At 33.1% G+C, this 14,778-nt stretch overlaps 1 protein-coding gene across 2 annotated transcripts in view; it reads left to right on the top strand.

The window, feature by feature from the left end:
* Positions 1-14,778, top strand: part of SHOC1 (shortage in chiasmata 1) — a 54,711-nt gene that overhangs the window by 6,422 nt on the left and 33,511 nt on the right. The window contains exons 3-10 of one of the 2 annotated variants that reach the window (XM_036433008.2): positions 1,478-1,601; positions 2,266-2,353; positions 3,660-3,844; positions 8,661-8,826; positions 9,032-9,128; positions 9,803-9,956; positions 12,151-12,252; positions 14,182-14,302. In XM_036433008.2, coding sequence (XP_036288901.1) covers positions 1,478-1,601; positions 2,266-2,353; positions 3,660-3,844; positions 8,661-8,826; positions 9,032-9,128; positions 9,803-9,956; positions 12,151-12,252; positions 14,182-14,302 — 1,037 coding nt within the window. The remainder of the gene's footprint in view (positions 1-1,477; positions 1,602-2,265; positions 2,354-3,659; positions 3,845-8,660; positions 8,827-9,031; positions 9,129-9,802; positions 9,957-12,150; positions 12,253-14,181; positions 14,303-14,778) is intronic. The other variant, XM_045579917.1, reaches the window with a different exon arrangement.

Here is a 14,778-nt window from a genome sequence, read left to right on the forward strand (position 1 = left end):
AACTTTTGATTCTCTTATAAATTACTTTAACTGATCTTTTCTTTATACCACTTATTCTTTGATAATGAGGACCTGTTGTTTAATATGTTTTAACACCTTCAGCAAACATGAAACTCTTGGGGAATTATGCAAGAAACAATCATTTGTTTAACTTCCTAAAATAATGAACTCTGTGGGAAATTGAGAGTCATTGAGGGAAGACTTGGTAGAGGAGCCATTGCTTAAGACAAGCCTTGAAAGACGAATAGGATGTTGATAGCTAGAGAAGTCTAGAAGGGCATTTTTCAGAGGCAAACAATAACCATGGTGTGCCTGGTAAGGAAGTGACTGCTAAATATTAACTGTTCTCTTTAAATAGACTTGTCTCCTATTAACAGGAGATAAGTCTATTTAAAGAGAACAGTTAGTATTAGAGATAAAACTGGAAAGTAAAGGCAGAATGCAGTTATAGAGAACTTTGACTTACGAGTTTGCTTAGCTGATTTAACATTCTTTTAAAGGACTATATTTATTTATTAGAGTTTTTAAAATTAGAAAAACATTTGATGATTCTCACAAGTGAAATAGTGCAAAGACATAGAAGAAAAATCTTAAGACAGCTAAATGGTATAAAAATGGCCGAAACCAGTTGGGCTCAGTAGTAGAGCGTTGGTCTGCGGACTGAAAGGTTCCAGGTTCGATTCCGGTCAAGGACATGTACATCGGTTGCGGGCACATCCCCAGTAGGGGGTGTGCAAGAGGCAGCTGGTCGATGTTTCTCTCTCATCGACGTTTCTAACTCTCTATCCCGCTCTCCTCCTCTCTGTAAAAAAGCAATAAAATATATTTTTTAAAAATAAAAATAAAATAAATAAATGGTATATATTGATAAATGGTGTGAAACCATTTATAACCATTTTTTTGTCAAACACCACACACACACACACACACACACACACACACATTTTGGCTTAACCTAGGAAAAAAAAAAGACTGTAGGCAACGACACCAAACTATTACTGATATTACCAGGAACCTTGATTTTTCTCAATATGTGGTTCTGTGTTATTTTATATTTTATAATGAGCATATGTTACCTTTAAATAAAAATAACATACATTTAGCCTGGCTGGTGTGGCTCAGTTGGTTGAGCACTGTCCCATGAACCAGGAGTTCACTGATTTGATTCCAGGTCAGGGCACATGCCTGGGTTGCAGGCTCAATCCCCAGTAGGAGATGTGCAGAGGCAGCCAATCTATGTTTATCTCTCATTGATGTTTCTATCTCTCTGTCCCTCTCCCTTCCTCTCTCTGAAATAAATAAAAACAAAAACAATATATATATATATATATTGAAAAGCAGTGGTTATCTGGGGATTTTATTTTAAAAAAACATGTTTAAAAGAATAGAGAACTTTAATATTCTGAATATTGATAGATAAATATGTTAAATACGTTTAATATATTAAAATATTTTATAATCTTGCTTTCTTACATAGAATGTAGTTGGGAAGAAGTTTTTCAAAGATGCTTTATTGCTTCGAATCCCTTCATGCTTATATCAAGATGGAAATTATTATGCAGAAGTTATTGATCATAAATTTAGGAGGCCATGGACAAGAGGTATGTTTTATTTTTATTTCTTAATGATCTATTTTAAAAATTATTTTAGAGTTAACCACAGTAAATTAAGATTGCCCCTAACTGCCTCTGCCTTGGCCCTACAACCATGGCTTTGTCTGGAAGGTTGTCCGGAAGACGTCTGGTCTAATTAGCATATTACCCTTTTATTAGTATAGATTAGTGTATGACACAGTTCTTGTCCTTAAGGAACCAAGGGTCTAATTTGGGAGACAAGTATAGATACCTACAATTTTAATATGTGATTGAATATGATTAAGTACCAGAGGGAGTACTGCTAACAATATTACTGCCCTTCATGGTGAATACATTAGAGTGAGTTGGAATGGTTAATAAAGGCTTTATGAGGAATAATATGAGCTGTTGAACAACATGATCTGGACGATAGTGCTGTATAAGCCAAAGAGAGGCTGTAAAAATAGGATGGTACCTTCTGGTGATATTGTTCTGACTGTAATTGAGGGATTTAGATAAGGGTGGGGTAGGGATCATAGTAATGAGAATAATTGTTTGAATATTTGGAATCTGGTATAACTTTGGAGGAAACTACATGATGAACAAATAAAGGTAACACCATAATCAGCTTCCTTGTATTAAGTGTAAAAAAAAAAAAATAAAAGCTAACGTTTACTATTCTCCTTTCTAGTCTCAGCTGTTTCAGTTCGGGGAATGACAGATAGCTCAATCTTGGACCAATGGAAAGCAAGCCTCATTGGGGAGGAATTCCTTGAGAAGTATGTGTCCTTAACCTCAAATTTTCCTTTTACATCTAGAAATTAAACAGTAAGTCCTTAAGACAACCAAAGAGAGAAGATCCTTTCCTTTATATCCTCACATATCTTCTTCCTTTTATATTTATATTTTTTGTTGTTAATCCTCACTGAGGATATTTTTCCATTGATCTCTGAGAGAGGGAAAGCAGAGAGAAACATCAATGTGAGAGAAACACATCCATTTGTTGCCTTGCTCGTGCCCTGACCAGGGCCTGGAAGGAGGAGGAGCCTACAACCAAGCCCTTGACCAGAATCAAACCCAGGACCAATGCTCTATCCACTGAGCCAAACAAGCTCGGGTAGATCTTCTTTTATCAGAAGAAAAAGCCTTAATCTGACAAAAAAGGAGAGGTTAATAGAAGTGACTTAAATCCTCTTTTTCCTTCCTGTATTTATCATATATTAACTGTTCTCTATGCATTTATGTTACAAAGACAGACAGAAATAAAGCAAATATTATTATGCTTTTATTCAATGAGTATACTTTGTGTAGAAAGTGTATATAGAAAATTCTTTATATTAAAATCAGTCTTCTCCCCTGTAGTATAAATGCAGATATAAGACTGTTTTCTAACATACCTTGTCAACATGTTATTTATTATTAGTTCATTCACTTATCAAATATTTACTGTATACTATCCTGTGTGCTGAATACAAGATGCAAAAAAAAAAAAAATGAATATGCCAGCTCTATTCACAAAGAACGTGAAATAGAGATATGAACAAGAAAATATGAAATAGAGATTTATCCTATAGAATAAAAGCCTACTATGCAAATCAAACAAACAGCAGAACCACCAGTTGCTATGATGCTCACGGACCACCAGGAGACAAACACTAAATTCAGGAGCTGCCCCCAGCCCTCAGGCCCCAACTGGCAGTGGCGGCGTGGGATGGGGCCAGCAAGCAGGCAGCACCAGGTCAGCCAAGGCAGGTGCCAGCGGGGGCCCCTGATTGCCCCACCAGTCACCCCACAGATCAGCCCTCACCATCAGCCAGGAATAGGGACCCTACCCGTGCATGGATTTTTTGCACTGGGCCTCTAGTGTGTATAATAAAAATACTAGAGCTAACTACAAAAATAAATAATTCTTAAATTTATTTCTTGAGTGGTGGGAATATGGATAATTTTTCTCTGTATCTGTTGAAATTTGGTATTTTTTTTTCTACAGTGAATATATGCTATTTGTTAACAAAGATGTTTTAAAATAGGACATACATAAAATCAGTAATTTCTTTTCACTGAAATTAAATTACAATGTCATAGAAAAACAATTACAGGAATGGTGACTCATATTAACTGTGAATTTGAAGAAATTGTTCCAAGTTCAAACCCAAACTCCCAAATTGAAGTCGATGAAGCCATATTACACATTCAGAAGGACTACACTGAAGTCTTTACACCTGTTAGCTATTCAGAAAAATGGCCAGCATTTCAAGCACAGAACCAAGGTAAAACATTTATTTCCATTGTTTTAAAATATTTCTTACTAATATTCAGATTTAGCCCAGTGAATTTTGTTTTATTAGATTAAGATTTTTATTTTATTGAAAATATCTACCTGCAAAATTATTATTCTAAGCTTTGCCACATTAGGGAAATATTTTCCCTTTTATATTAATCCCTTATTGTAAGTTAGATTTTTGAAGTTTAAGTGTGTTGGGCCTCAAAATAGCCTCAGAGATTTGATCGTAGTGTGCTCACAGCATATTGCTGTAGTAACATTAACATATGGGAATAGATCTGATGACACAGAAATCTAGTATAATATTAAATTAGTAGATTATTAAGTGGAGCTTTTATTTTCTAAAATATCCTAAAGATTTTCAATGTCATCACATATGTGAAACCATAATTCAAAGTAGAGAAGGAATAATTTCAATATTATGTCAGGAAATTTGCCCAGTTTTTACAAATTTACCAAAAGCAATAATTAAAGATATATTTTATCCAAAATACATCCCAAATCTTTCATAGTATTAAAGGGTGCTGAATTCTTCCAACCTCGTAATAACTTGCTAAGAGCTACCTTCCTTGTATGTAAGCCTATTCCCTTTTTAAATGAAAAAAAAATTAAAGCTCTATTATATAACTACCAATGCACAAAATTTGTGCAAGAGTAGGCCTTCCTTCCCCTGGCTTCTGGCACCAGCTTCCCTCTTGGCATCCAGGACCTGGATTTCCCTCGCAGCCCCAGCTTCATCCACATCTGGTCTAATTAGCATATTATGCTTTTATTATTATAGATTATTATAGATTTGTATCAGTTAAGATATGCTATAGTTTGAGTATGGAAAATAAATTCGTTGATTTGCTGCTGTTTTTATGTAGATACATAAATTGTATATAAATTTTTAGTGTTGGTAAATAGGAGTGAGATGATATATAGAGAGTTAAATCCTTCTTATAGTTTCAGAAGAAAGAGAGTGATTGCATTAAAGATTAAACTTCAGCACATGGTATAGTGCCAGGTGAGTAGAAGATTTATGGTGGGGGATGATAACTTTGTAAGTTATATAAATGTCTAACCACTATGCTGTATACAAGACACTAACATATTGAATGTCAACTGTAATTGAAAAATAAATATTCTTAAATACATATGAATTATTCATATCTTATACTTCCTTAGGAATCCTATTTATTATATTTTCTTCTTTTTAAGGCTGAACAATATTCCCTTGTGTATACATGTACACCACACTTTCTTTATCCATATCTGTCAACAGACACTTAAGTTGATCCCATACCTTGGCCATAGAGAATGCTGCAGGGAGCGCGGGAGTACAGATATCTCTTTGAGATAGTGATTTCGTTGGCCATCTGTTTCTTCCTTTACAACATTTATAACTTTCTTTGTCTCGCTGTGCTGACTGAAACTTCCAGTACATTCATCAACAAAAGCAGAGAAAAACAAGACACCCTTGTCTTGTTTCTGACATAAAGGAAGTCCTTTAACTTTTCACTATTAAAAATTATGTAAATACCATTTCATTGTTTACGTCATTTTAAATGAATCATTTTAAATGTTACATTATTCTCAGTGGTACAATGTTAGAGAATTTATTTTATTGAGTAAAGTATATTAGTTTATTTGTATCTTGTATTTATATTTTTGTATCTTGTATTCAGCACACAGTATATTATTATTAGTTATTATAGATTATAAAAGGTTGGGGAAGCTACTTTTTGTTCTGAGTTTGCTAAGAGCATTTGATCATGAATGAGGTTTGAATTTTACTAACATTTTTCTGTAACTATTAATATATGTACATCTTAAATATATAGAGTGTCTCTTTCTCTATGTTTAGGAATTATAGGACTAAAAAGTTATAGTCCTAAAATCTAAACATAAATTTTTACTATTGTGATCATGCTGTATATGTATTACAGTATTTTTAAATGTTAATATTTTCTTGGGAATATTTCTCCATATACTTAAGATTTCCTCAAAAACCTGTTTTTTTTATTACTGCAGTTTTTAATCATATTTATGATTCATACATTTGAGAATACTAATGTCTTTAATTTCAAATGTGTACATAAATGTGTTTCCATTTTCAATTATTTCGTTTTTAAAGTGAATCCTTGGAAATGGAATTATTTGATGTAAGTATAATTTTTTTAGCTATATGTTTACTAGCATGGTATGAGAATACCCTGTTCAACCAACTTTATCATCACTGGGTATATTATACTGATGTTGTAATAATATATTTATACAATGTGATGGGCAAAAAATTGCAATTATTTTTACTTGCACTTTAATAATTACTGGTGCTTAGTACCTCAGATTTACTTTATAACCACTTTTCCAGATTCCAAAACAGACCTCTAGAGAAATTTAATGTTATTGAGACTTTATAGAAATTTTACTATAGTCTTTTTAGCCGGAAAGAGTTTATCTTACCTTTTCTTTAAGTTTTTAAAAAATTATCCTCATTAAAGTTTAATTGTTCCTCCATATAGTTTCGCACATTTTTGTTATGTTTTTTATATATTTATATAAATATTTTTATATTTATAGCCATTATGAATTAGTTTTTCCATTAGTCTTTTTAAATAGGTTTTTGTATGTATTGATTTTTATAACTTACCAGCACCTTAGAGAATTCCTTGTTTTCATTCTGTTATCTTAGGGTTTTTAAATAGACAAAAATTATCTTCTGCAAAGAATAAACTTATCTTCTTTTCTATTCGTAAACCTCTTTTTCTGCTGCTTTTCATAGTTAGCTAGCAAATTTTTTCTTAAAACAGTTTAAACACTCTTATGCAATAGAGGAAAATAGTCTCATATTTGTGTTGGTACATATAATAGAGTTACAGTAGTAAAGTAAAAACTCAAGGGAATGCTGTATAGGCATAAGAATATAAAGAAATAGCACCCTTGGTTAAATACAAACAACAAAAAACTAACTTTGTAGTTTAAAAGAACATTAGTTGTGGTGTTTGCTGCCATCTAGTGGCTTCATCTAAAAAGAAAGAGTATCCCTGTGGACTCCCAGAAATATCAGGATGAGCCTGTGGGAAAGGAAGGTGGCTGGAAGGTCTGTGTTTGAAAGTAGAATATGAAAATGGGGATATAAACAAACGCTGCTTGGGTTTTTACTATTAATATAACTTTATTAATATTTACAGAATGAACCATCTTTACATTTTCTCATATATGCCCTGCTTAAACATGGAACCAAGGGCTAAGTTTTCTTTGGTGTGTCATGGGAAGCTCACATTTTTTTTTTGCCCACAAGATTGTCAGGAACATAACAGCTTCAGATAAACAATCTTTTAGGAAGCTAGTTTATATAACTCGTTCCCTCTTTTTTTTAAAAAAAAAAAATACATTTTTATTAATTTCAAAGAACTGAGAGGGAGAGAGAATCATTGATTGGCTGCCTTTTTGCATGCCCCCTCCTGGGAATAGAGCCTGCAATCCAGGTGCCCCTGACCAGAATCGAACCCAGAACCCTTCGGTCCACAAGTCGAAGCTCTACACAATGAACCAAACCAGCCAGGGCTAACTCATTCTCTTTTGACACTTCAAGTTAGTAGCAGTCAAAGGGATGGTCCCCGCTGCTCTGCATTACATATTTATTAAGGACAAACATACCAATGATATAGTTGGTCATGGGAGACATGACTCCATGCTCCCTCTCTCATGCCATTCTAATATTACTTAACTGAAACACCAGTGCCAAACAAGAGACCATTGCTCCCCTTCAAAGTGCCTTTTGCCTTGGGGAGATTGGCTTTCTGAGTAGTTCCTCATCTGAGCTTACATTTTCCTATTTCTCTTTTCACTCAAGAGTTTTTGAAGAATGGGGCAAGATTCAGAAACAGTTAAAGCCCTGACACAATTAGCTAAGATTAGTAACACAAACATGGTAGGCTGGGGACAGAGAACAGAAATGTATTCCAGCAATTAATTGTTAGCAGTAATATGTAAGATACATCACACTTCTCAGGTAGATACTTAACTATATAACTTTTTCATTGTATCTAATTGTATAGCAATATGCGGGACAACCTTAGTGAGACCAAGAATCAAAGTTGGTCTCACTTGTAGGCTTTGCAGACCATCTCCGTTTCCTAATCATACATGTGTGAGTCTCTGCAGATGAGTTGGAGACTTTAAAAGGCAAACTGATGCAGAAAATAAAAGACTACAGTCATCAAAAGTCAAATGCTTTGACCTGGTTGGTTTGGCTCAGTGGATAGTGTCATCCCACAGACTGAAAGGTCCCAGGTTCAATTCCTGTCAAGGGCATGTGCCTTAACTATTAAGCTCGATTCCTGGTCCTTGTCAGGGTGTATGCAGGAAACTCTCACATCAATGTTCTTCTCTCTGTATCTCTTTCACACTCTGTAAGAATCAATGGAAAAATAACTTCGGGAGAGGATTTTTTTAAAAGTTAAGTGTTTTCTTTCCAGTTTTATTTAGGCTTTTCCTGGCTATGTTAAATCATGGCATAAGAGCTTTTCCTTTGTTGATTAAACTTAATTTTGTTGAAAAGTTATAAGCTATTATAACTCTTTTTTTTAAAGGATATTTGGTTACTACTCATTGTACAAAATAATATTAAAATTTCTTGAGGTTTTTACCTATTTACCAGTACTGTGCTACATGCTTTATATGCACAATGCAATGAAGAACTAAAGAATTAAACATGTGGTTGAAAGCCCCATCTAATAGCTCACTATAGTAACTAGACCTTTTGTATAACTTTCAGATATTTTTCTTACTCTTTTATATTTCTTATTTCCTTTCAGATTTGTTTTTTGATGTTGAAGAGATAATTTTCACAAATAATTTAATGACCTATAAAAGTTATCTATCAACCTTGGATACTCTGTTGAGTAGGCTGAAACTGTATTTGATAAAGGACCCCCTTTTAGATTTCAAAGAACAGATCTTCACAGATGCTGATTTTTTCAGGTACTTAGTTGCACGGTGTTGTAAATATTTGTAAGAAGAGAAAATATTCTTTGTATGCTCCTAAGTCTTAATGTTAGCAATAATAATATTTTATCATTGTTGTACTTCAACTCTAATTTTTATTGTCTATTATTTTGGGCTACATTTTATTACATGTAACTTGCTATTAGTAAGCACTAATTTAATGTTTTGCTTTTTTGTTAAGGGAATGTTTCTCTTTTCAAGGAGCTTTGAAAGATCTTATGAAAGAAGATTTTTACATGGATAAAGAAGACTTTTGTCGGGAGAAACTAGAAGATACAGTAGGTTTAAATGAAACTATAGTACTTACTTTCATTAATGTTTTTACAGAAGTAGTAAAGCACACTTCAAAAAATTTTAATAAGTAAAATTATCTACTATTATCAAATGAAAAAGACTTGATAATAGGTTGAATGCGTATCAGCGAAGAGATCAAACTTACTTCTAAGGTAGTAGTTCTAAACTTTGACAACACGTTGGAATTACTTGGGGAATTTTAATAAAATACTGAAGTCTGGGTCCTACCCACATATATTCTGATTTCATTGGTCTGGTGTGCAGCCCAGTTATAGAGAATTTTAAAACCTTCCCAATGATTTTAATCATTAAACCTGGTATAGGACATTAAGTGATCATGTTCTAATTTAAAAATTTAGAATTTTTTAAATGTATTAGCCCAAAAGAAGACATTCCTGCCTATAGAGATATTTTACATTACTAATATAATCAGTGACCATACAAGGCATTACTCAGAACATTGCTTATTATGTAGCAGAATATATTTTTGGCTGCTACACTTCTATTTTTTAAAGGTATGTGTAGTATTAAAATTTTCAAGGGTGAGTTTAGTTTAAAATTTGGTACATCAGTTAAACAAATATAACTGTTTATGAATTCTGAAATCTTTATTTATAAAACCTAACTAAAAACTTGTTTTACTTCTATATCATCTCAGCCATCAGTTTTTCCTGAGTGTGAATTAATAACTCCAAACCTCAAACTAGAAGTTGATATTCCATCACTTTCAGAACTGAAGGAGTCATTACACTTAGTGCCAGAAATAATAACTTACGAAGATGAAAATGAATATGAAAAGCTTTTGAAAAGAGGTAAAGATTAATTTTAAAATTTATTACATATAAAAAGTTCTTAATAATGTTTGTTATAAAAATTTTGTTCATTGTCCTAACCAGTTTGGCTCGGTGGATAGAGAGTTGGCCTGCAGACTGAAGGGTCCCGGGATCGATTCTGGTCAAGGGAATGTACCTTGGTTGTGGACACATCCCCAGTGGGGAGTATGAAGAGGCAGCTGATCGCTGTTTCACCCTCATCAATGTTTCTGACTCTCTAACCCTCTCCCTTTCTCTATGTAAAAACAAAACAAAACAATAAGATATATATTTTTTAAAATGTTGTTCATTAACTTTTTTTTTAACTCCAGATTTTTAAAAAAGATTCTGCAGGATATATGGCAAAATCTCAGAATTATTTTTTTTTTCAATATGTTTTCCCCTCACATTCTTTTTTTTTTTAATGTATTTTATTGATTTTTTACAGAGAAGAAGGGAGAGAGATACAAAGTAGAGAGTTAGAAACATCGATGAGAGAGAATCATCCATCAGCTGCCTCTTGCACACCCCCTACTGGAGATATGCCTGCAACCAAGGTACATGCCCTTGACCAGAATCGAACCGGGACCTTTCAGTCCCCAAGCCGATGCTCTATCCATTGAGCCAAACCAGTTTCGGCTAAATCTCAGAATTATTATTGATGAGACTCTTTTCTCATATTTCTTTATATGCTTGCAAGCTTAAAATGTCTCTTAAATTCATCTGACCATTTCAAGATAATTAATAAATTTATCTGACCATTTCAAGATAACTAATAAAACTATAGGCTAAGTGACCGTATGTCCATTTGACTGACAGACTGGCCAGTATATATGGCACACACTGGCAATTTAAAAATAAACGTTCACTCGCGCATGCGCAATACATATAAAACTCTCACTGGCGCCAATCGCACACAAGTGATTCATTTTGTCATTGTTGATAGTGAATTTGGTTGTTTTTGTTGACATTATGAAGCTGAAAGAAAGTAAGGTCGCCAACTGAATATGTCTGAAGAGCAATTATTGGCACAACTTAACTCTGAGCCGAAAGAAGCCTGTGTCATCAACAGAATGTATCTAAAGACCAACTATTGGCACAACATACCATTTGAGTGATGATTCCATCGATTCAATGGATGATACCGAAAAGAAAAATTTTCTTAATAGTATTACTCCTTCAAGAATGCTGTGTCATAAATTAAAATTGAAAGTAGATATAATCATCATGCTACTGAGAAATCTTAATAGTAAATGGGGCCTTTGCAATGGTACTAGATTTATTATCAAAAGATTGTGACCTATCATAATCGAAGCTGAAGTATTAACATGATCTGCAGAAGGTGAGGTTGTTCTGATTTCAAGAATTGGTTTATCCCCATCTGATACTGGCCTCCCAAATTAATTTGAAGATAGTTTCTCTTGATGCCAGCATTTGTTATGACTATTAATAAATGACAAGGACAAACTCTAGGCAGAGTAGGAATATTCCTACCTGAACCTGTTTTCGGACATGGTCAGTTATATGTTGCTTTCTCTAGAGTTTGATGTTAAAATATAATACCTTGGATTACAATAATCATTGTAATGATTAATATGATTAATCATTATTAATATGATCCAATTATAAATATAACTAAATAACATAGTTAAATCTCATCAACATAGTTAAGAAGCAACACAACTTGGTATTACACTGGAACAAAAGGTGATTCTAAGATTCCAAATTTGATAAAATTATAACACTAACAATAATTATAAAATTGCTTTAACATTGTGATGTTAAAGTTAAAGTTGTAGATACTTCATCACGAGGGAAATTAGTCAAGCACTCTGAAAGTGTTTTTACTCTTAATGTAGTATACAGGGAGATATTAGAATAAGTTTAATCAATTTTCCAGTCATTGTATCAATGTTGTTTCTATTTCATGTTTTTGTTGCTTTTATATAATGTCTTTGTTGTTATATCTTATTGTTATTGTTTATTTGTTAATCAATTTATATATTACTTTCATATGCATTTTACTAATTTTCTTTCATCTCTGACACTTCCATTATAGAGAAAGGGCAAATAGCAATATTAAAATATTTCTTCTAATTAATTTCCTTTCAATGTACATGAATCTGTGCACGGGCCACTAGTCTATTATACTACTACTTTGGCTGAAAATAGACTTCCTTCCTTTTCTTTCCAGATCCTACTACCAAGCATGCAATTGACATTGAAGATATAAAATGCAACTCCACGGATATTTTGGCCATTCAAAGCCAAGGCAAACCAGAGCACCATAAACCAGGTAGGAATTTTGACTAAATCACTGAGTTTATCAACCCTGGCCAGTTTTGCTCAGTGGATAGAGCGTCGTCCTGAGGATCAAAGGGTCCCAAGTTCGATTCTAGTCAAGGGCACGTAACTTGGTTGAAGGTTCCTCCCGGTCCTGGGCCCTGGTTTAGGCTTGTGCAGGACGCAACCAATAGATGTGTTTCTCTCACATTGATGTTTCTCTCTGTCTTTCCCTCTCTTCCGCTCTTCCTAAAAATCAATGGGAAAATATCATTGGGTGAGGATTAACATAAATAACTAAATAAATAGTTTAGTATATCAGAGGTTACCTATATCTGATGTAAAAGTATAGTGCATTCACATACAAAGTCTACTATGGGACAGTTTTCATGTTTAAAATTTGATTATTGTAATCCAAGGTATTATATTTTTCTCTTATTCTGTTCTTTCACATGTGATACTATCATTAACTCATTATTTTTCTAACATCAAAACTGAATACTATGCAGAGACAGTTACAAAGATCGAGGAAGAAAAATAGAGGAATAGCATTAATATTAAAAATAGGAATCTTATAACAGTAAATGAAATTTTATATTTTATCTCAGAATAAGTAATCTTGCTAATCCTTGTTATATTTTTATAAATTTAACTTTTTAATCTTTCAAGCAATTTTATAATTATTGTTAGTGTTATAATTTTATCAAATTTGGAATCTTAGAATCACCTTTTGTTCCAGTGTAATACCAAGTTGTGTTGCTTCTTAACTATGTTGATGAGATTTAACTATGTTATTTAGTTATATTTATAATTGGATCATATTAATAATCTATTTGGAAATTTACTTATTTATTTATGAAATTGATATGAACATACTGACTACTTATGAATAAATAAGGATCATTTTGTTAAGCCCACCGTATTAAAACATAACTCTGCTAGGCCACCTAGACCCGAGACTCATTAAGGTGAAGGATAACTCACCATTAATACTACTTACCGTATTTTTCGGACCATAAGACGCACTTTTTTCCCCCCAGAAGTGGGGGGGAAAAGTCCCTGCGTCTTATGCTCCAAATATAGCCTACACATATACTTTAAAAAAAAATTTTTTTTACTTGCCTGGCTCTGTGTGGTCTCTGTGTGCTTGCCCGGCTCTAAAATGGTTCTAAATGCTGCTGTTTACTTTACAGGGTTGATTACATGTGTTTATGACTGTGATGTTGGTTTTTAATGCACATAAAATATTTTAGGACACTATTTGTTTCAGAATCTTTTTTTCTTCATTTCCCTTCTCTAAAAACTGGTGCGTCTTATGGTCCGGAGCGTCTTATGGTCCGAAAAATACGGTACTTAATATCACCAATATTTTTTCTGGAGGTTAAAATAGTACTGACAACAAAGTTGTCATAATTAAAAGCACGAGTACATATAAAGCTCTTAGAATTTATCTTACATAATAAACTCAATAAAGTTTAGTTGTCAATTGATTTTTTAAAATATATTTTTATTGATTTCAGAAAGGAAGGGAGAGGGAGAGAGTGATAGAAACATCAATGATGAGAGAGAGAATCATTGATCGGCTTCCTCCTGCACACCCCCAACTGTGTGGATCAGGCCTACAACCTGACCAGGAATTGAACCGTGACCTCCTGGTTCATAGGTCGATGCTCACCCACTGAGCCGTGCCAGCTGGGCTTAATTGATTTTTTAAAAACCATCACTATCACAGTTGAGACACTATGGGATATATGTGTAATTGCTTATATAGATGAAAAATTAACAGCTATTTTGTAGTTCATGTAACCCAAGTTTTTATTGAAATTTTTTTGTTGTAACATAATGATTAAACATAATAGTTGCTAACAAAATTCTAAATTATACTTAATTTTATTCAATGTTTATGTAATATTATGATTTTTAATTTTTTTATGTATTCTAGAAGAGTTAGAAGAAGAGTTAGAAATGCCATTGTCTCCTCTACACCCAGCAAACCAACATTCTTCTGTGAATTCATTGTGTACGGGACCTCAGACATTTCCATTGTCTCCTGTTAGTAAAATGTAAGTAAAGGTTATCTAGAATTACAATTGCAATTCAGATCAAGCAGTTTTTAATTGAATCTCTCCACGTAAAGGGCTACAAAGAAAAGTCTGCATGGCATAAGACTTAATTTCCATACTACCTGGTTTCTGAATTGTGAACATTTTTAGATATATCCAGAGAAGATATCAAATTCAGACATGTCTTCAGAAATTTCCATTAAGCATGAGAATATATGTCTCTATTACAGTCTCCTGTTAGACATGGCCTGCCTAACTATTTCCCCTCCTTTTAACTTTAAAATAATTACCTACAATCTGATGTATCCAGTTGCCAGAGACCTTGGTAAGGTTCAAGAATTGTCACTACATGCCAGATTTTTTTATTAAGTGGGTAAATTGGATTATTTAGACATAAAACCTAGCTTTCTTAGCCCATGACTGTCAATTTAACTAGCAGTACTTTTCATTAGCATATATGTTTCATATGAACAGAC

This window comes from Pipistrellus kuhlii, unplaced genomic scaffold (genome assembly GCF_014108245.1).
Source record: "Pipistrellus kuhlii isolate mPipKuh1 unplaced genomic scaffold, mPipKuh1.p scaffold_m20_p_12, whole genome shotgun sequence".
In the NCBI taxonomy this organism is placed as follows: domain Eukaryota; kingdom Metazoa; phylum Chordata; class Mammalia; order Chiroptera; family Vespertilionidae; genus Pipistrellus; species Pipistrellus kuhlii.